Raw genomic sequence first — 23,180 nt, 5'->3', positions numbered from 1 at the left:
GCTCATATAGACCTGTATTGACGTGATTAAACCATGGATCATTAACGCTAATCTCCATCTCATGCATTCAGTTCTCTTCATGATCAATTGGTACAAATATCATCCGACCACTAGTGTTAGAATGTATTCAATGCATGCTTTTATGCATCGGTTTAATCAGTTTGATTCTACTCAGATTCTCGAACCTCATCCTGTGAGAAGCAATTGTCAGGATTAGAATTCCAAAATGCATTGGAGCCTTGAGTAGCAAAGTTGGTTTCAACGTGGTTTTCTTTAAACCCCCATTGCTTTTAAGTTATTTATTTGGATAAATGTAATTACCTAGATCACTTAAGTGCATTTATCCATGTCCTTTTATTTTTTTCAGGTAAATAAGACAGTGACCATTTTATTCATAGAAATCCATTATTAAAAGGGGCATTTTTGTCCATTCAAGTGTTGGATAACTTTTCCCTTATATGGAAAATTTATCACTTTATTTGGTAAATGATATAAAATATATTTTCCCTTATTAGTCAATGAAAATCAAAATAGCAAAATGCCATTAACCAATTTTCCCCCTTTCCATATAAAAAAAAGACCAAAACTGATCCAACCCGACTCAAACCGACCAAATCAATTTTGCTTAATATTAGGTCAGTTTCGGTTTTAAGTTAAGGTAACCCGACCAGATTGAATCGATTGGAATTTATCGTAGTGAACATGTTAGTGTCTTCACATTGGTGCCTACCTCGCAAAAAACCCAAAAATAAACCAAATGTTTATTCAGGTCATGCCCAAGAAGCTTACTCTCATAGATCGTTCGTACGTGAAGTGGGTGCTGGATAGCATAGATCAGTTGCAGTCGTTGAAACGCAACTCCTGTAAGCGTGTCAAGTGCTTGAGCACCCTTGGCGACACGGGGCATCGCCGGATGGAACCGGGCAACGTATACTCCTCTCCAGTATTCTGTTGAGATTTTACGAAACTGGTAGATCTTTTTGCTGCTCCAAATGGTGAGATCACCAATAACTTTGAGATCGGTGGTTTTGCTATGGCTGGAAGATGTTTGGTCCACACCATGACTTTGTGACAGAATAGGTTTGTTGGCTTAGTGAAAATGGCGGTACCACACTGGTTATACTGTTGGAGAGGGCGCTTGAGAGAGGAGTAACCGGAGCAGAGAGGTGAAGGGGCTGAGTTGGCAAGGGTTGTATAGTAATAGTTGGGCTTCTTTCCTTCTTCGAGGGGGAACAATGTTTGTCGTGATGGCTGTTAACACTGTTGGGAGTAAGGTTCAAAATTTCGAATTGTATCATTGGTTTAACGATACGCTCATACAGGGGTTGTATCAGGGTGTGACCTGGGTCTGGTTCAGAGGGTAGATCAGCCTTATACCGACCCCGATACACCCCCGGCTTGTATCAATATTTTAAACCTTGGTTGAGAGTAGTAGGGTTGAGGAGCTGGTGGGTATTGGCTTGAGGGGTGAAGGTCTTTGCACTAATCGTCAGAAATGCCACCGTTTATTTATCAATAGGGGCAACAAGATCCGGTGGTGGGTTTGGAGTCTCAACACCCTTCCACATTGCTTCATCAACCAGAGGCAAAATCTGTTTGAGGTTGTATTCGATCTCTGCCATTTGAGCTAGGATCAGTTCATGGTTCTTCTTGATTCGACTAGGATGAGCTTCGAGATTTGCTCTTCTTGAATCCATGGGATAGTCTGCTTTGATACCAAATGTTACGTATTCCTTTTCGGTGAGAGGAGAAATAGGTAACTCCCTCAAGCAATGGTGCAGAGCACCGCTCAAAGAGGGCTGAAACCAATAGAAGGCTTCAAACAAATAACTAAGGGAATAAAGTGATCGCTGATTTCATTATTCAAGCCATGCAAATATATAGAGAGGGTTGCCTCAGACCATTACAATAGAAAGCAAATAACAGAATATAAATGATTGCATCTGCCAATGGCTTCGTAACGACCTCAGATGCTTGCAGATGTGAGTAAGCATTGTAGCTGAAAGGCCATTGCTTGCTCCCTTGATGCGCATCACCCCAATGAATCTTCCACTGTGGTTACTTGCCAGATCTTTTGCCACGTGTCCTCTGCCACCAATGGCTCGTAACAAAAGCTGAAGCTGTGTGGATTGGATGTCCCTGTTTCGTTAGGAATGCAATGGGTTAAGGGTCAATCAAACGTTGCCCCTGTTGATCATCTTTTACATGTGGCTCCTACAGCTTAGCTTTTAGGGTCCCCTTTTATGGTAAAATGGTCAAACTAAGTGGAGGATTCCAATACTCTAGAAATCATCAAAGGATAACCTCTCAAGATCCTGCATCAGGTCCAGGTCACAAATAGATTCTAATCTTCTTGCACTTCATGCCCCCTTTTTCTGGATCTTGATTAAGAAGAGTAGCTTCCCATCTAGCTGTTGCTTCTGCCAAGATGATGTTAATTTGTATACCCTGAGAATCTTTCTTTAAACTTCTGTAGTGTTCATTAAACTCCTGTAGTTTCAACCATTGATGTTGATGCTATGTTAGAGCTGGGTACTGGAAAAAATAGTAGCTGATAAGATGATAATGTTATTCTTATTTACTATGTAACCGATCAATGAATGTTTTGTGAAATTTCTTCATAACTGCAAGTAACATAGTGAAAATTAATCTCTAGTTAGAAGGATTAATTTATAAAATTTGTAAGATCCACATTATATGATTTCATGCTGCTGGTCTTTGATTACTAGTTGTAAGTTCAAAAATTACATTGAACCAGTTGTTGTCTAAAAGAGCTTTCAACTGGTTATATTTAAATATTTATGCTTTAGCTATTATGGATGTTACCTTTTTTTCTTACCTATGGAGTATCAACAATTGACTCAGGTCTCTTTGATGGGAATGGAAAGCTTCTAGGTTCAGCTAGTAGTCCCATACAAATCTGGAAGGATGGTGACTGCATTGAGGTGACAAGCAATTTAAATTTTTTATCCTAATAATTCTTCAGTGGAATTGTTTTGTTGATCCACTGGACCAAGTAATATGTTGTATGAAGGTTTTGTCGCATTAAGAGATAATTGAGAAATTAGTAGAAAACTTCTTGCATTTTAAGATTTTATTCCATATAAATAGGACTCCAGTGGATGGTTTTTTCTGTTTCTTCTTTTTTTTTGATAAGAATATGATTTATTAATAAAACCAGAAGATGTACATAGAAGCTTTCCAAAAAGTAGGTGTGAGATGCAGCCTCAGATACAAATCGAATTACAATTGAGCCCAAAACATCTATTCCCTATGCATCCCCTTTCTTGTCTAAGTGATCTGCTATCCCATTAGCTGATCTCCTTTGCTAAAGGATCCGTACAGTCACATTAGTGGTAAACCATTTAAATCCTTTCACAGCTTCCCTATAAGTCCAAATGTTGTGTCAGGATTTGTCAACCACCCAATACCCAACTTAGAGTCTTCTTCAGTTACCAATCTGTCCACATTCATCTGTCTTGCAAACTACACCCCTTGTCCAACCGGGCTTGAATATAAAGCAATTATATGCCCTTCCACATCCTTGAAGACTGTTGTGAGGACTGTAAATTGCCCAAAAAGGTTGAACCTTGCTAGGGTTTCTAGGATGAAATTCAATTCTTTTAACAGTCCAAGAAATAGAGAATTGAAATTCTCATTAGAGAAACCAATTTCTCCTAGGATCGATCTAGCTTTAGGTTGCCCAATTTGATTTCCAAATTTGAATAGGTTTATACCTGATATGGAGACCACAAGTTGCAGCTCCCAAAGTGGTTGTTCACACCCAAATTCAAGCTCAAATCGGGCTCCAAGTTGAAGATGGCGCAACACCAATAGAGAAGTTGATCTTGCAATCTTTTGTGAATTGATTTTGCACTCCAAGTTTGTACTTTGTGTGCATCTATTAACCACTTGAGAAATTTGGGTTTTTGCTGGAACAACAGAGAAAATAAGAGAGAAAAGTTTCCTTCAATGGCCTGGTCGAACTAGGGTTTGGATGCTATGAGAATGGATAAGAATCTCTTTCTAGATTTCTCTTACTCTATATTTTATAGAGTTGACAAGACATAATGTCATTAGGAGTTTTGAAATCTTCGCTCTAACTTAATTAGAAGTTCTCTAATTTGGGAATACTCCTAATTACATTAGTAATAAAAAAAGACCAAGCTCATTAACAATTCGACCCAAGCAACCCACCCATGCACATGACGATTTAAACTAGTCATGTGACTAGTCTTATTAGCTCATAGAATGGATTAGGCCCATTACTTAAGTAGTTGTTGTTCACATTCCTTGCAAGTCCATTATACCTGAATATTGTATGGTGTGGGACCCACTAAGCTCTCATATCAATCTATATGGGTTTGGCCCATGTAGAGAACCACATGGACCGAATTCACTAGGTAAACCTAGTAAATCCCTAAGGCAATTGTATTGGGCTTAGAATGGGTCCAACACTTAAGTATAAGTGGTCTTTGGTTTCAGCCACCCAATGAAGCCCAAAGACAATGAATTAATGTAACAAATGGTTTCAGCCTAAATGATCTTTTGCTCTTAAATTCTCAGCCCAAAATATCTGTACACTACTCACAGGGAAGGACCTCTTCCCTGACTACTAAATGCAATGCCATACCCTCTGCTCAAATGGATCCCATGATTAAAATCTTTTGTAAACATTTTTCATAAAATAACCATTTATAAATATAAATACATTTTGCAAATTGATTTCAAAACACATTGAAATCCACTATCGACAGTTTTAGGTTTTCATCAAAGAGAGTGTAAACTAGGATATTCTCTTTGTCTGATAAAGGGGGTGATCCTATCACAATAAGCACCCACTCAAGTGATACTCCAAACTGTTCCAACGTACCTAGGTATTTGACCCTTAGTGGATCTCATTGGTTGGTACATCAAAAGCAGCCCAGTCCATCACTTAGTGCAATACACAGGCAAGGTTCAAAATTTCGATACGATACACAAACAAAGTTGTATTGTATCGGGCGTATCGTATTTGTATCAGTGGCTTAACGATACACCCTTATAGGGGTTGTATCGGGGTTTGACTTGATTAGACCAGTCTTAAACCGACCCCGCTAAACTAGTTTCAAAGAAAAAAAAGGGGAGACTGAGCTTCGTTATAGGCCAATATGCCCCTACTGGTGTATCAACTTGTATCGATATTTTAAACCTTGTACACAGAAACATTTTTACTAATACAAGTCTCATAAATGTCCAGTTTAAAGGGTAATACACAAAAAAATACCAAAAACACACAAAAAATAATAATGATATGATTTTATTCAATAACAAAAGTCATAATACATCAGTTTGATTGGAGCTGAGGGCATACACTGTCTAACAAAGACACCCCCTATTCTTGATGGCCTTGGGTTTCCAAGGCTGCTGCCATCAAAGTTTAGTTTTATGAACCCTTCTGTAGGCCTTGGAGCAAGCTTTGCCTTAGCTTTTGAATAGTTTGCCACAACTCCCCAATTCCTCCAAATACCACCGAAGGTAAACTAGGAAAAGAGATTTAAGAGTTTGGCCCAATGTATATCTCTTTTAATGAGACAATCCTAAATAACCTCCACCATTCTTTCTTTATCATTGAATATTCTAGCATTCTTTTCTTCTCAAATGGTCCAAATCACATCTCCATGGGATTCTCCCCTTCGCTTAAATTAGCTGAAGGTAGAAGTATTGTATGGGCCATTGATTTGCAAAGGTGATGTTCAACTATGCCCAAAGAGTACTAACAACCTTTTCCAAAGGCTTCCAACCATGGGATAGGAAGCAAATAAGTGGCAACAACTCTCACCATTAGCTTTACAAAGGGTACACCAATTAGGGGAAAGGCAAAGAGAAGTTGTCTTTTTTGTAGAATATCCATGTTCTTCAACTTTTCATGAAAGATTCCCTAACAGAGAGCATTGACCTAGGGTGGGATAGGTTTGGACCAAATTCTTTTGAAGGAAAGAAGAGGGAGAGGAAGATGAGCACAAGGAGGAAATGAAGGAAGCATAAGAGAAGACACCTTTAGGGTGAAGAGTCCAAACCCTAGAGTCAGGTAAGAAAGGATCCAAAGAAATAGGCTTAAGAATTTTAAAAAGCAGAGAAAGATAATCAAACTCATGATCCATTAGGTTTCTTTTGAACCTTAGATCCCAATTAATACCATTCGAAGTGGAAAGGGAGTCAAATCTTTGTACATGTTGATTTTTAAGCACAGAGAGGGACTACGAGGGAAAAAGGTCTTTAAGAGTAGAATTACCAATCCAAAGGTCTTCCCAGAATAAAACCTTATCTCAAGTACATGCATTGTACCTTATAAAGCTTAGAAACTTAGGGAGAATGCCACTATGAAGACAAAGTAGCCTATTGAGAAAGACCAACATTCCATGTGTATTTTCCACCACTTCATGCCAAAGTCTTCCCCTCTCTTAATGCCATCTCTAAAGCCACTTACCTAACAAGGTTAAATTCTTCTTCCCTATTTTCCCTATGCTTAAGCCCCCTTCTTTGCCTTTACACATAGTTCCCCAACTTATCAAAGATCCTTCCTACCGTCACTTGGTTCCCACAAAAAATCTATCATAGTTTTCTCTACATTCCACACCTTCCTTCTTGGCATGTTGAAGACTAAAAGGTAGTAGATTGGTAGGTTTTCTAGAGTGGGTTTTGTCAATGTTGAGCATACTTTTCTTGAAGAAATTTGCAAGGTGTAATTTCTCTTCCATGCTGCTAAACGTTGAGCATACTTTTCTACTATGGGTATCTAGAGCCTCCTTTCTTGAGTATTATCTTTTAAAAGCATGCCAAATATTTTAGTTGGTAAACAAGAGTTATAAATCTAAGGTTTAGAAGAGAGAAAGAGAGATGTGCCGAGAGGTGTGTGTTAGTTACTGTTAACACCCTCAAAAGTTCTTTATATTTTGAAAAGAGAAAATTACTAGGAAGACCCTACTTGGGCGTCCAAATATAGAGAGAGTACAAGAGAAGGAAAAGGCTAAAATACCCCTAACTAAGCATTCTCAACACTTCCCCTCAAGCTGAGCATATATGTCAATCATACCTAGTTTGGTAAGGTTCTTAGCAAACTTTGGATGGTGAACACCTTTAGTGAGGCAATCAGCTAGTTGGTCTTCTGACCTTACAAAAGGAAGGCAAATCTCTCTGCTAGCAATTTTTTCTCTAATAAAGTGTCTATCCACCTCAATATGCTTTTTATGATCATGTTGGACAGGATTGTGGGCAATATTTATGGTTGTTTGGTTGTCACAATATAGTCTCATTGGGACATTTGCTTGGAAGCCCATCTCAGTCAATAAGGTCTTCAACCAGAGTAGTTCAGACACTCAATGAACCATTGCCCTATACTCTGCCTCAGCACTAGAACGAGCAACAATAGATTGTTTCTTACTTCTCCATGAAACCACATTGCCTCCAACTAAGGCACAATAACTAGATGTAGATCTTCTATCGTCAATGGACCCTACCCAATCAACATCTGTGTAAGCCTCAATCTTTAGATGGCTGTGATCGGAACACAACATACCCTTGCTAGGGCATCCTTTCAGATAGGCTAAAATTCTATTAACTACTTGCATATGAGATGTCTTGGGTTCATGCATATATTGGCTAACCACTCCAGTAGCATAGGATATGTTAGGTCTAGTCAAATAGAGATACAGAAAGTGATTGGGGCTGTATTGGGATCTCTTTTAGCTTACAGGTATCACAAAATTCATTAAATCTCCTCATATTTGTAGAGATTTGTTGGTTAGAATTATTTGTTTCATTTGTTGAACCTGATCACATTAAAGTCCTCCCCAAGACACCATGCACTATCTTAAAAGATTTTTTTCTTGATGGAAGGGTATTGGAATGTAGGTCATTTGTATTGAGTGTGGGCACAATTGGGTGAATTGGTCAGTTTGTCCAGGTTATCTTTGTCCAATAGCCATAAAAAGATATCTTTCTTCATGTTTTGTCAGGTTATGTTCTTTTCTGTTTTGTGATATATATATATATGAATATGTAGGTTATGTGTTCTGTTTGTAATTTGGATTGAATTTCTCTTCATTTTTGGATTGTCTCTCTTTTGGGTTAGTTGGGTTGTCTATTTAACATCTTATTGGGGCTCTATTGGGAGTGGAGCTTTGATGCTCTTCCCTATGGGTGTAAACTACCAAACTAAACCACATTTAATCTTTATGACTTTTTTTATTCAGCAATACAAAAATTGATTCATTAGATTAAAAAAACAGAGATACAACAAGGAGTTGTGGGCAAAAACAAAGCCCAAATAGAAGCTATTCACTGTTTTCAGATCTCCTAATCCACCTTATTTAGATCATCATGTCTTTAGAAATTTTCTTGAATCGCCTAAATTCATTCCTTAACTTCCATATGATTCCTTCCCCCTTTTACAGCTAGCCCACAACTACGTTTGAATCACCTTCAATAATCAGCTTATTAATTCCCATTTCTTTATCTTTCTCTACTCCATAGACTGCTGCCAATAATTCTGATCTCACCGCATCTCCATGCTAAATAGGCCCCGAGTACAAAGCTAGAATGTTTCTATTTTCTTCCCTACTTACCCCACTAATACCCAATGGTTCAGGATTGCCCATACAGCTACCGTTAAAGTTTAATTTCTTTCACCCAACACATGGAGGAGACCAGGCCTCATGTACTATCTGTCTTCTAGATGAAGAACCTGCAATTATTCCCCATGATCTGAAGAAGTTTTCTACCTTAAAGTCAGCAAAAAGCTTTAAGGTGCTCACCCTATGTGCTACTTTTAGGGTAATCACCTCAATCACAGCTTCCTTCTTTCCTTGTCTTCAAAGATTCTTAGGTTCCTTTCCTTCTAAATTGTACAGATCACTGCTACTCTAGTGCATCTCCACATAATCCTGCCTCTTCTTTTAGGGCAGCTGAAAAATTGATAACTAAATACACCTACCAGACAATCAGGGGGAAAGCCAACTGCATCCAAAAAGAGATGAAAACCACTCCCAAATAGAATTAGCAAAAGGACAGGAGATCAAAAGATGAAAGTCAGTTTCACCATACAACTTACATAAAGAGAACCAACTTGGGGACAAGCACCAATTTGGTCTTTTCGTTTGAAGTAGATCATAGGTGTTAATGGAATCATGAAACACTTCCGAACAAAAAGCACCAAATTTTGGAGGGATGGGCTGAGACCATATCTCCTTAATAGGGAAAGGTGAGGGGTGGTGGAGATAAGAGAATTCAAAAAGGACTTATAGGAAAAAGAACCCGACTGATTAAGGGTTCACACTCTAGAATCTAAACCACCCTCCCCCAAAAATACTGAACTCAGTAGAAGAAGAAAAGAAGAGACATTGGAAATTTCAGATTCTCTCACGTTTCTAGTGAAGCCAAGGTTCCAACTCAGGTCTGAAAGGGATGGGGAAGAACTAATAAATTCACAAATAGGTTTACCTTTGAAACTAGAAAGCTCAAAGAGAGAAGGAAAAACCTCCGAAAGGGGGGATTCCCCTACCCAAATATCCTCTCAAAATCCAATTCTCTGACCCAAAGCCAAATCATACCTTATGTGATTGAGAAATACAGGAAGATTGCCATGGATAGCTTTCCAAGGAGCAGCCAAAGTAGCTCTATGTAAGCAGCCCGCATCCCAACCATTGTTTGACAGCCCATGGATACTTTAAATTACTTTAGTCCACAGCCTCTCCTTTTCTTTAGGGAATCTCCAAAGCCATTTACTCAACAAAGCCAAGTTCTTCAACTTAACATTTCCAATGCCCAGAGCCCCTTCAGCCTTTAGTTGCATCACCTTATACCATCTAACAAAATGATCTTTCTTCCCTTCACCAGGCTCCCAAAGGAAATTTCTCATTATCTTTTCAACTCTTTTTACCACAGTTTGAGGCATCCTAAAAACCGACATATAGTACACTGGGAGGTTCATTTAATCTTTATGACTTGTTTATGTCTTTCTTGTTATTTACCCCTCATACTGACAGCTTTAAATATGTAAGAATTTTGCTGTTACCAAAAAACCCTGTGAAATATTTAGCACCACTGATAACTTTTGAAACAGAGCTGACTCTCTTGCTAAACAAGGGGTAGAAAGGGAGCAATTGTTCTGGGTATCTTTGTAACATATTGTTGATTTTGGGACTGATATCATGGTCTTCAAATCAAAATTGTATTGTTTTTTCACGTATTATTTTAATAAAATCAAAGTTTTACTGATTAAAAAAAAACTTATTGTTGAAACAGCAATCTTCAACTGATATCTGGCATTCAATCTGTGCATCTGTAAAAGCAGCATGTTCTCTTGCAAATGTTGCAGGTGAAGAAGTAAGTGGTCTGGGATTTGCGGCTACTTGTTCACTTGGTTTGTGACCTTCTACTGATTCTTCATGCACATTCTCAAGTCTCTAGTTTTTATTTTTTAAAAGATATTATTTAATGTATTTTTTAGACTGTGTTGCTAAACTATTGACCTTGTTTTCTATTTGCAGTTGCAGTGGATGCTGATGGCTCTCCTGTTACAGTTTCTTGGAGTGGTGATACAAGGAGAAATATTATTGTGTGGATGGACCATAGAGCTGTCAAGCAAGCTGAACGGATAAATTCCTCTAATTCACCAGTGCTGCAATATTTTGGGGGATCAGTCTCCCCTGAAATGCAACCTCCAAAGGTACTTCAGCAACTGATTTGCTAATTTCTCATGTTGACCATATTCTATTGTCATAATGTTCATTCCTGTTCCTCTCTGCCTATTGGTAACAGTAAAACTTTGAACACTGGACTGTTCTTTTTGTTGTGCCCCTGAGATGCAACCTCCAAAGGTTCTTCTGCAGATGATTTATTAATTTCTCATAGATAACCATACTCTGTTGTCATAATGTTCATTCCTGTTCCTCTTTGTAGCATTTAGCCTAGATCTTGGTAATAGTAAAACCTTGAACACATGGTGTGGTGCCTAGATGCCAGTATGGATTTTAAATACTAGGTCCCAATGACATAACAGATCCAAGGTGTTTAAGGCACCATATTCAAATAAGGATTTGTCAACCCTCCTGAATAGCATATGCCAAGTAATAAAGCAATGTTTCCTATCTTTTGAGTGCATGATCCACTGGATTCCACTCTTCAACTGCAGATTTGTGGTTTTAGTGGCTATAGTATCATATTATTAGACATTTTAGGGCCTGAAAGCATTAGACCTTGTCCATGAAATTCCCTATTTCTATCCACAACTAGATCAATCTCACTTGATAAGCCTTAATATTAGATTCTGGTTGTCATACATGAGGGTGTTTCCTCTGGCAATCTCTGAAAAATTTCTGGGAGACAATTACCTCACAAGTGACGGGCAATATCAGAGAAATGAAAGTTCTACAAATTACTTTCTCATTTTATTGACAAGGAGTTGATACGGTGAGGATATTGACTCAAGGTAGTACCATAAAATTTGATTGGAATGAGCGTGGGCAAGGTTAGTGGTAAAGAAAAAAATATGGTAGAATTATATCATTTTTTAGGCCCTGTTTGCTTTTTGGGAAGTTAATTACTAGAAATACTTACCTGTGTAAGTGCATTTACCATGCTCTTTTATTTTCTAGGTAAATAAGACAATGACCATTTTAGCCATAAAATGCCATTATTAAAAGGGGAAATTATGTTCCATCCAAGTGTTGGCAACTTTCTCCCCAGGTGGGAAAGTTACTTGCCCACCTGGGAGGTAAGTGATACCCAGGGAAAATAAATTTTCCATGGACCCTACATAAATCCGAAAATAGAACATGGGTATCTTGGTCAGTGGAAACCAAAATTCTATTGACCAACTTTGCCCCCTCTCAAAATCCAAAAAACGAATTGGCCCTTAAGGTCAAAAGTAGGGTTCAACAAAATACTATCAGGTTGAGTTGAATCAGAGTCAAACTAGACGAATTTTACTGAGTTGACTTGTGAGCCCAGTTGATTTAAAATACATTCAATGCCATTTACTTGGCTATTTCTGAGTTGAACTTTTGAGTTTTAAAACTATGGTAAGTAATAGTAAGAAATTTCAAAGAGAACTCTAATTTAGGATGAGTCAGATGGCCTCAAACTAGAGTCTTTAGTTTGTCATGTGAGAAGTCTAGTTCAGGATGAGAGTTGGACCAAGAAATTGGAGATGTCATTACCTTTGAGAAGAGTATGGAGTCATATGACCAAGAGGGAATAAATTGCCAACAAATTTATGTTTAATTTCCAACATCGTAATTTTCCCCAAAAATTGCTTAGTAACTTTATGTTCTAGTATTTCCTGTTGCTGGAGTCCACAATTTCCCATGTTTTTGCTTGAAACTAAAATACTATATTCCTAGCCTTTAGTTTGGCTATAATGCAGATTCAATAATGTCTTGATGGATCAGTGTTTGATTGTTTATGTATTAAAGTGTAGAGATTTTGTTTTTAATTGGTACACTATTATGAGTGTAGATATAGAGGATGGTTATGAGTTTCTATTTAGATTTGGGTCCCTTTTGTACAATTCTGTACTTCTACATTTAATAAAATATTTTTTGATTACTCATAAAAAATTCTATTTATTTTGAATTTTGAAATACATACATGTTTTTAAATAAGTTGATAGCAAACTAATTTTGCAGCTGTTATGGGTGAAAGAAAATTTGCAAGAGTCTTGGTCAATGGCATTTAGGTGGATGGATTTGAGTGATTGGTTATCATATAGGTAATCCATGCTAGCTACCTGATGTTTTTTTTTCTGTTTTATTTTTTAAAAGAAGATTTTTTTTGTTGGCTTCATGGGACTACACAACCGTGGGGAGGAGTAGCCCATCCCCCAAAGCCATAACCCCCTAAAATTGGTGCAGGCAGGATTTGGTCCCAAGTCTTTGCTACAACCAGCTGGCGACCTAACCAACCAACCAGTTGGAACCTTGCACTATCTGCCTAATGATATATAATCCTTTAAGTTCCATATTTATTTTATTGTACATAGTTTGGTGGATTATAAAGTATTTAATTTTGGTATCTGCTGTTGTTCTTGGTCTAATGAATTTATCCTGATGTATATTATCCTAGAGCAACAGGAGATGATACTAGGAGCCTGTGTACTACAATCTGCAAATGGACTTATCTTGGCCATGCACACATGGAACAACTCAATGAGAAAAATTCCCGAGATATGGAAGCTTGTGGATGGGATGATGACTTTTGGGAGGAAATTGGCTTGGGTGACCTTGTAGAAGGGCATCATGCTAAGATTGGTATACTCTTATGTCGTTTTATATATTTATTTATTCTTTTTCTATAGAATCTAGATTCTAGAATGACATCAATCCCCAAATATAAAAACTAAAAAGGAAAAACAGGAACTAAAAGTGGAAATTAACATTAGAAAGGATTAAACTTCTTGTTTCTTGTTTATGGATTAGTGGTTTTCTAGTCAGAATTGTAGTAACAAACAATTTTGTTGTCTTCAGTGCATTATGGTGCATAGTTGTAGGGAAAATGGGAAATTATTCTCAAGGAAGGAAATGCATTACACAACAAACCTGTTTGTTAGAAAGAATTGTTTGCATATGCAATTTTCAATGGGAAAATGGATTGGGGGGGTGTCTACAATCTTGTCATTATTTAGTGATATTAAATGTTTCTATAAAGGACTTCTTCGGGGCCATTAGGGATCTAAGACAAGGTGATTCACTTTCCCCCTTCCTATTCACTCTTGTTGCAGATGTGTTGAGTAGGCTCCTCCTGAGAGTAGAGAGTCTTCAATTGTTCAAAAAATGGAGAGTGGGAAAAGATACCCTTCTAGTGACCCACTTGCAATTTGTAGATGATACTATTATTTTTTGTGATGGGGAGAATAATCAATGGATTGAGGATTTAACTTTGGTGGCGAGACTATTTGAGAAACTTTGAAGGAACTAAGGTCCTGGGTGGTAGCTTTAGGGTGTGTCTGTAGTGAGTGGCTGATGAAGTACTTAGGTCTCACTTTAGGAACCAACCCTAAAACTGGTAGTTTTTGGAATCCAGTGGTGAAGAAAATAGAGAAAAGATTGGCGATGTGGAAAAGGAATTATATCTTGCTGGGAGAAAGGATATTATTGATTAAGTTCACCTTGGCTAATCTGTTTTTTTTTTTTTTTTTTTTGATAAGATTCACCTTGGCTGATCTTCCTGTTTATTACCTTTGTTTTTAGAATGCCTCAAGCAATTGCTAGAAGAATTGAGAAGTTGATGAAGGATTTCCTATGGGAACCTGGGAAAGGAAAGGGGGATCATTTGGTTAGGTGGGAGTTTGTGAGTAGAAGGTTGATGGGACATTGGAGATAGGTAACATTGCTAAGAATAATTTAACTCTTCTTGGGAAATGGTTGTGGAGGTTTTCGGGAGACTTTGAAAAGTTTTGGCATGAAGTTGTGGTGAGCATTCATGGGCTCTTAGAAAATGGTTGGGATGTTAGTGTTCTACGCAAAGCTACCCTTATTTCTCCTTGTAAAGCAATTCATAGTACTTTTTCCCTGTTTCTTAATTCACATTAGGTATGATCTTTCTTTTGGCAACAAGATTAAATTCTGGAAAGATCTTTGTCTTGGGGAGTCCCCATTGAAAGAGGTGTTTCCTTCTCTTTATGCCATCTCTAATCTTAAAAATAAACCAGTCTCTGAGTTATTCCTACCTTCTTCTTTATCGCTTGGTTTTGATTGGAAGGTTTTAGGAGAAATCTGAGAGAGTCTGAGCTAGGTCTTGTTTCTGGTCTTCTAAACTTGTTGGATGGGGTGGGTGGTTCTAAACTTGGGGATCAATGAATTTGGGTTCCTAATTCTGTCATTTTGTGGGTAAGATTTCTTGTAGTTCATTTTTTTATATGTTATGTGAAGAAACTCCCTGATGTACCATTTTATTGTAGTCCTTATTGTATTGTTTCTCTTATTTATTATTATTTTCACTTCAGCCCTGCAAGGGCCTCTCTGTAAATTCTTTAAATTGTGTTGCCCTACAAGGGCCTCTCTGTAATTTCTTTAATTTCACTTTCTATATAAAGGACCCTTGGGGTAAGGTCGAATCATCCATTTCTTCATCCCCAAAATTCTGTATTCTGCTCTGGGTCTGTTGAGATGGTATTAGAGCAGGCTGCTCTATAATCTCTACCCTTTCCTTGCTCATTCGTTGGGCATATTAGGGTTTTTTGTTCTCAGGGTGTTTTGTCTGGTGTTAGGGCTGTTCTCTTTAATCCTAACCCTTGTTCCTCTTGAAAGCTTCTGTCTGGAAGGATTTCTGACCTGCTGTGTTGCCCAAAACGTTCTTCTTTCTCTCAAAAAATCAGCAGAAACTGACAAGTATTAGAGGAGTTCTGGTCTTCTCTCCTGGGTGGTAGCAAATTTGTTTTCTTCCTCCCCCCGTGTACTGATATCTCCAGGGCAGCAGCAGCTTTTCTCCTTGTGGTTCAGTTTTGAACAGTCACAGATTAAGGAATCTCAACAGTCTAGCTTCTTCTTCCCTCAACAACAGCAGTTTCGAACCTGGTTTCTTTCGCTTCTGACTGAGGAACTTCAACAGACATCGGGTCCTCTCTTCAAGCTGATCTGGAAAACTTCTCATTTCAGGTTGGTGCATCACACTATTGTCATAATCGACTATTATCAGTCCTTGGAACCCTAGTTTTTTATTTGCCCCAGGGATTTTCTTCTCTTGGTTATCAGTCCTTGGAACCCTAGTTTGTGCTGCCCTAATTCTGTGGTGTTTATTGGAGGATTTTTTATTCTTCTCTAAAGTTTCCTACTGAAGTTGCCTTGGATTTGTCTATATTTCATGCTTCAACCCTCATTTTACTTTTCTGAAGAATACTGTGTTTGGCTGAAGTAATTTTCTGCCTTGTTCATTGCTGATTTGAGTGCTTTTCCAACATCAGTGCTGCTATTTTGGGTTGTTTTTTTTTGCTCATTTATGATGGCTGAAAAGGTTGATTTTCTCCCTGTAAAATTTGATGGAACTAACTACAATATGTGGAAGTTCCATTTTGATTTCTATGTTGAGGGAAATGGACTTGAAGGTTACTTGAATGGGACTGTATGTAAACCTGATGAGGCTGAGGCTGATAGTAAAGCTTATACACAATGGAAGCTAGACAACGGAAAGTTATCTCCTAGATTTTGAGCTCCATTGTGCCTCACATTAGTGTCCTTATGAGAAGACTGAGGACTACCTATGAGATGTATGCCTATTTGAGAAGAGGTTTATCATCAGTCCAATATGTCATGTCAATATTAGTTTGAATATGAAATCTTTGCTTATTGCCAGGGGGACAAAAAGATACAAGAATACTATTCAGGCTTTATTGATCTCTGGGCTGAATACAGACTTGTTCATACTGAACCTTCTGATCCCATTGAATGTGACAAGTATTTGCAAAAACATTTTGAAAATAGGAACATTAACCAGTTTCTCATGAGGTTGAGACTTAAGTATGAAATAATCAAGTCAAATATTTTGAGTGAGGAACTCTTCTAGACTTAGACTCTATGATGTGAGAGTTGTTGAGAGAAGAAACTAGACTCTTAACTACTACAAACATAGAAGGGAAACATCCTAATTCAAAGATTGATATTGTTTTTCTTGTACGAGGGAATAAGAAATCTGGTGGAAAAGACCATTCTAAAACTTAATGCTATGAATGTAAAGGATATGGATATATATCCTTTCATTGCAAAAAGAAAAATGTCTGTACATATTGCAAACAATATGGACATATCATTCCAAATTGCCCAATTCATCCACCCAAGGGACCCCTGAAGAAGAATCGGCCATGAGCTTATCAGGCATCTGAGGGACGAGTGTCCGATACCCCTATTGCCAAGGGAGACTCTTCTGCTTCCATGAATAAGGAAGATATACAACAACTGGTATCCTCTGCCATCTCATCTGCCTTTTCTGCTATCGGCCTATCTAGTGAGTTCTCCGGTTATTGCTCTTCTCCCTCTCACGTTTGGATAATTGATTGTGGTGCTACAAATCATACGACTGGGGCCTATCCTGAACCTTCAAACAAACTGTCTGAGACCAACCATAGACATATTGTCACTGCTAATGGTGAGAAACTTGACATCATTGGGAGTGATGACTTGTGTATCAAACTTTCCCCCTCAAATTTCTTGTCCCTTGCTAAAACCTTCCTTGTTCCTAAACTTACTGCCAACCTTATTTTAGTTGGTCAATTAGTTGATGAAGGTCATATTCTAACCTTTTCCTCTGATGGTTGTTTGATTTAGGACTAGTGCATTGGGAAGGTGAAAGGGAAGGGGCGTAGGATGGGCCGCTTGTTTGCATTGGAGTTTGAGAAATCTCCATCAGCATCATCCTCTGCTTTTTTGAGCTCTTCGACATTGAGTCCTGTTTTGAGTCAAAGAAAATATGTTTGGGATTTGTGGAATAAACGTTTGGGTCACCCAAATTCTGAAAAACTTAAATACTTGTTCGAATATGGTTTTATTAAAACTAAAATTCCTTTTATGAAATCCTTTGATACATGTTGTGTTTCTTGTTGTTTGAGTAAGATTCATATTTTACTGTTCACCCTCATGATAATATCCTTTGTCATGCCTCTTATCACCCTCATGATAGATCAAAACTGCCATTTGACAAGGCTGTCATTCATTAGACAACCCAGCACCACTACTGAATCTCCTTCTACAATCAAAACCAAGAGACCTCGCTAACCTCATTATTGTAGTACAATTCTTATTTCTGCTCTCATTGAATTTCAGTGACTTATGGAGCCTGACTATAAAGCTAGAATTGACCGTCTATCATCTCTAGAGGTGTCTCTTATACTGGAAGGGCCAGGACATGCATTATTTTGATTTTGGTTTATTATCATAATTCTGGGTTTTTTTGTTCATGTTGTAAAGTTTCTAAGTTTTACCTGCATTGTGCAACTCGAAATTGGGATGCTTTTTTTTATCTCTTATCTATATAGTTTATATGGTTTTGATCCTTACTAATAATAATTTCAGTTTATAAAGGGAAACAAAATAAGGAAAACCTGAATATTTGAATATGGTCCTCCCTTTCCTTTCCCATGCATTTATGTTTATATGTATATGCATGCATGTAAATATTACATGCATATTAATATTTTCTCTGCACCTCCAGTTAGGAAAACCTTTTATTTTTATTTTTATTTTTATTTTTATTTTCACATTTCTGCTAGACATATAAGAAAGTTCATGTTTATGCTAATTCTATTCCCATATGATAACCATTTAGTACTCCAAATGGTGCTCTTTAAGATTGGCAATATTTCATCTGCTTGGATTCCATTGGTAACTTTTCTATAACCAATGTGAACAGGGCGAAGTGTTGCATTTCCTGGCCATCCTTTGGGTTCTGGTCTTACTCCAGCTGCTGCGAAGGCAAGAAACTTTTAGTGAAGAATTCACATTGATTTCAAGTGGCGCTCCCTTGAGGTCCATTAACAGAGCAAACACATCTATTTTTGTTGAAAAATGACCATCACCTTTTTGTGGGCTTCACAGGGCGATTTTGCTTGAGATTGTCAAAGCAATTTTGCGCTTTCTTGATTGTTTTCCTCACAGGAGCATTGGAATTTTCAGGAGCTGGGCCTGTCAGTGGGAACTCCAGTTGGGACCTCATTGATTGATGCTCATGCTGGAGGGATGGGGATAATGGAAAGTGTGCCAGTATCACAATATGAGGAAAAAGGTTTTACATGCTTTTGGAATTATTTTAGTTGTCTAACATGAAAAGTACTATGTGTTTTTGATTTCTTTTTTGACGAAGCATTCTGTTTTTTTCAGAAAATGGCAAGGAAGCTATATGCCATCGTATGGTTTTAGTTTGTGGAACATTCACTTGCCACATGGCTATATCTCGGAATAAAGTTTCCATTCCAGGGTTGTGGGGACCATACTGGTCAGGTATGCTTAGACAGATCCTGTGATCATCATGTGGCTGATATGAAAGAATAAAGTTATCTTTGTTATATCTTTTTATGTTAACACCATACATCATACAAGGGCCGTTTGTGAAGAGGTTGACAAGTGGCAGCCTATAGTGGGATTACCAGCCTGAGGTTATATGAAAATTAGACAAGTTTAGGATCTTTCTCTATCTGCTTGTCTGTCTCATGTTTTGGAACTCAGTGATGTTTCTATAATCAGGTTGAGTACCCACTTACTGTTTGTTTCCATTGTTGGGAATCCAAAATTTATACAAGTATTAGGAGCTAGAAAATTTCCATTGATATTTTACATTATTTCTTTGTTTGTCTACCTATACAGAATATCCTAATTAATAAAGTGTAGATACATAATAGCATGGAACAAGAACATACTGTTAGAGAATCAAATTAAAGTTCCATACTATGGATTGTTAATATGGCACACATGCTTGCACATAGCCTATCAAATTGTTATTACCTAAGAACATTCTTTTGTATCTTCTATCTTTTATATCTTGTACTGTTGTGCATTAATGGGGTTGACAATAACTGTAATACTACAAAAGGCCCAATTAGGCCCATCAAATATGTGTATGCTAGGGGATCCCGTAAGCAGGCCCAATACCTACAAATGATGTAATCAGCAATGTATAAGTAGTCCAAATAATGAGAAGGCATCGAGAGTTTTCCCTCCAAACTTCCTCTTTCTCTATCTCCTCAATATTTCAGGAGGCAGAGTCTCCCTTGAATAAGAACTCGAGGTGAGTTGGTGATCAATTCTGGTATCTGTAGAGCTTCGATCTACCATGCCTAATACCAGATAGGAACAAGTTGACTGGATCATAGTGTGAAAGGATGACAGCAACAGTAGGCGGAGGATGAATCAAAGAGTTTCAGCTAAGGCAGTGGTAGGAGGTTTGGAGGAAATTTCTCGTGAACAGTCAAGATGGACTTTCTGATCTTCAATGGTGAAGATCCTCTCTCTTGGATCTACTGTGCAGAGAGATATTTCGAACCCTACGAGGTTCCAAGTCATTAGAGAGTTGCAGTGGCTTTAGTTTATATGGAAGGCAAAGCTATCCACTAGTTCCAGTGGTATAAGTTCTCACATCCTTGATTGAACTGGAATGATTTTACAGGAGGCTCTGTGTTATCCAGACCATCCTCTTTTGAAGACTTGGAGAAGGTGCTAGCCAAGCTTCAGTAGGCAGGATTGGTCTGAGATTACCAGGTAAATTTGAGAGGTTGCAACGTGAGTACATAGCAGGCATGAGAATGCTCTTGTTGGCTACTCTGTGGGAGGTCTTTGGGAAGAAATCAGGCTGGAAGTGAAGGCTATGCAGTCTATGACTGTTCCCACCACTGTTGGTCTCTCCAGAGTCCAGAATCCACAAGGAAAGACTAATAAATGGCCTAAGGAGAGTGAATTGAGTGGTAGGAACGGTCCTAAAGATTCTACCCAGCTGTCCTGAGTTCTATGAAAGTAGTAAGCTTCCGATGGTACTAGCTAGCTTAGGCCACATTCCTCTGAAGAAATTGTCGTGGTTGGAGAGGTCCACTAGGAAAGGGGCTCTGCTATAACTGTGATGTAAAGTTTTCCTGGGGCAGAGGTGCACGTGGTAGCAAGTATTCATTTTAAAAGTCAATCTGGAAGAAGATGATGAAAGCGGTTAAGCAGATAGACCAGGAGAACTGGGCCAGGTGGATGAATCGGAAGTGCTGGTTATCTCTTTACAGGTCCTTACCAGTCTGCATTTGGCCCAAAAGATGCAAATTGTGGGTTTACTTATGGGCTTCTGCATTTTGGTTCTAATCAATATCGCACCCTTCATTTTGTTACTACAGTGCTCGAGGGAAGCCCTATCATCTAATGGGATTTGGTATAGGCCTGCTTCATCAAGAGAAGCTACAAACCCTTGTTTAGCCAAACTATCCACCAAACTGTTGGCTGATCTTCTAACCCAATTAACTTGAATCAACATTTTGAACCTCCTAAGATCACTCCTTAGGTTCCATGATACTCCTCCTTTCTTTAACCAGTTCACAACTGTTTTGGAATCACTTTCAATAGTTAGCCTTTCAAAACCCATTTCCTTGGCTTTCTCAAGCCCAAAAACAGCTGCTAAGAATTCTGTTGATGCCACATCACTTTGCCCAGATGGACTTGAGAAGAAGTCACATATATTACCTTCCTCATCCCTTATAACTCCTCCAATTCCAGTGGGGCCTGGATTGCCTACACTACTCCCATTGAAATTCAGTTTCAACCAGCCACAAGGTGGGGGAGACCAGACCGCTGTTGCAATCTGTCTTCTAGAAGATGAGGCAGCTATAGCCCCCCAAGCTCTGAAGAAATCATTAATCTTAAAATCTGAGAACAAATTCATGGTCTTAACCCAATGTGCCACTCTTAGGGTTATGACCCCAATCAGTGCTTCCTTATTCCTCCCCAAAAATTCTAGAGTTTCTTTCCTCCTAGAAAGTCCAAATAATTGCTTCCCTTGTGCATTTCCACATCAAAGTACCTCCTTTAGTAGAACACCTACAAATAGAAGGATTAGACAACCCTCCCAAGTTAACAGGAGAGAGCCACTTGCAACAAAAAAAGTGAAGCAAACCACTCCCAGATAAAAGCCAACTAAAGGACAGAAGATTAGAAGATGAATTGCAGTCGTCTCACCATGAAACACTTCCCAACAGAAAGCACCAACTCTAGGAGGGATGAGAGAACACCATGTTTCCTTGACAGGGAAAGTAGGGGAAAAGAAAGGTGAGGAAGCTACAAGGGAGTTAAAAAAAGGATTTACAAGTGAAAGTCCTAGCTGAATTAAGGGTCCAGACCCTTCTATCCACGCTTCCATCCCCAAGGACCATTGGATTCAACAAAGAGAGCAAAGAGCAAAGCAGAAACAAGGGGAATTTTAGATCCTCTAAGATTCCTAATGAGGCCCAAGTTCTAGTTTAGCTCAGAAGGAGAGGAAGAGGAGAAAATGAATTAAGCCACCAGTCCGCCTTTGAGAATGGAAGGGAAGATCTCCGTCAAAGGGGTCTCCCCAACCCAAATATCTTCCCAAAACCTAATCTTCTTACCCAAGACCAAGTCATTCCTGATGTGACTGATGAGAACAGGAAGACAGTTGTGGATGGCTTTCCAAGGTAGCTCTATGAAGGCAACCAACATCCCATCCATTGTTTGACAACCAATGAACACTTGCTACCACTTTATGCCAAAGCCTATCGCTCTCCCTCGGGAGCCTCCAAAGCCACTTCTTCAATAAGGCCCAATTTTTCATTCTAATGTTCCAATCCCCAACCCTCCTGCCTTCAACTTCGACACCTTTTTTTTTGAAAGGTAAGAAAAAAAATTATTGAAAGAAAAAGCTTGGGTACAACGAACAAGGTGTTAAGAAAACACCCACCCTTCAACAACAAAAACAAACAACACATTAGGAGCACAAATTCTAAAACACACCAAATTGAGGGTAAAATAGATGAAAGCCACCATGAGAACAAACAATTTAAAAAAGCATTTCGTCTTGTCCATCTCCTTCGGCTCCTTCATTCCTTGCCTCTCCTCCTCTCCTAGTTACCTTCTTCTTCAAGCTTTCTTCCCTCTTGCTTTTTCAAAGGTTTCGAAAGCCTTTTTGGCGAACTCCTTTCCTACCCAAAGAAACAGCCCTAAACCTTGACTGATGAAGTTGTAATTGTCCCCTTTTCACTAACTCAATTACCCCTTTCCTCCTTGTCACCATCCTCTGGCCTTGACTCCAAATCTTCTATAGCAGCCCATAGTTTTCAAGGCGCCAAGGTGAGGCTAGGCGACTGGGGGGTGCCTTGTTGCCTAGTCGCCTAGGCAATGGATTTTTTTATGTAAAAAACATAGATCCTAGGGTAGTTCCCTAGGTACCATAACCATATTTCTTCAATAATTATTCATGATTTTCATAAGAAAAGTATAAATTTCATATTAAAGTATAAAAAATCAACATATTCATGAGAAGAAAAGGAAGAAGGAAAATAAAATTCAAAAAATATAGGGGATGAACCCTTATTTTTGTTATGGGAAAAGAAGAAAATAAAAAGTATTGGTGGTAGTAGTAGTAGAAGAAGAAGAATATATGGAAGAGGAAAATGTGCTGATTAGATAAAATTTTAAGTTCTTCCTTACTTATTGGTTCACGTTTTCAAGTCT

General features: G+C 38.3%; 1 protein-coding gene across 7 annotated transcripts in view; it reads left to right on the top strand.

Annotated features, from left to right (window-relative positions):
- Positions 1 to 23,180, top strand: part of LOC104599109 (uncharacterized) — a 46,654-nt gene that overhangs the window by 3,160 nt on the left and 20,314 nt on the right. For 2 of the 7 annotated variants that reach the window (XM_088899481.1, XM_088899485.1), the window contains exons 2-9: positions 2,866 to 2,945; positions 10,285 to 10,402; positions 10,530 to 10,708; positions 12,669 to 12,751; positions 13,105 to 13,289; positions 18,379 to 18,440; positions 18,624 to 18,750; positions 18,846 to 18,965. In XM_088899481.1, coding sequence (XP_088755607.1) covers positions 2,866 to 2,945; positions 10,285 to 10,402; positions 10,530 to 10,708; positions 12,669 to 12,751; positions 13,105 to 13,289; positions 18,379 to 18,440; positions 18,624 to 18,750; positions 18,846 to 18,965 — 954 coding nt within the window. Of the gene's footprint in view, positions 1 to 710; positions 2,331 to 2,865; positions 2,946 to 10,284; positions 10,403 to 10,529; positions 10,709 to 12,668; positions 12,752 to 13,104; positions 13,290 to 18,378; positions 18,441 to 18,623; positions 18,751 to 18,845; positions 18,966 to 23,180 lie in introns of those variants that run through there. The other 5 variants (XM_088899486.1, XM_088899484.1, XM_010261484.2 and 2 more) reach the window with 5 other exon arrangements.

This window comes from Nelumbo nucifera, chromosome 2 (genome assembly GCF_055504915.1).
Source record: "Nelumbo nucifera cultivar China Antique chromosome 2, China Antique-T2T, whole genome shotgun sequence".
Classification (NCBI taxonomy): Eukaryota; Viridiplantae; Streptophyta; class Magnoliopsida; order Proteales; family Nelumbonaceae; genus Nelumbo; species Nelumbo nucifera.
The sequence above is the reverse complement of the archived record's forward strand: the minus strand, read 5'-3'. Positions and strand labels throughout refer to the sequence as shown.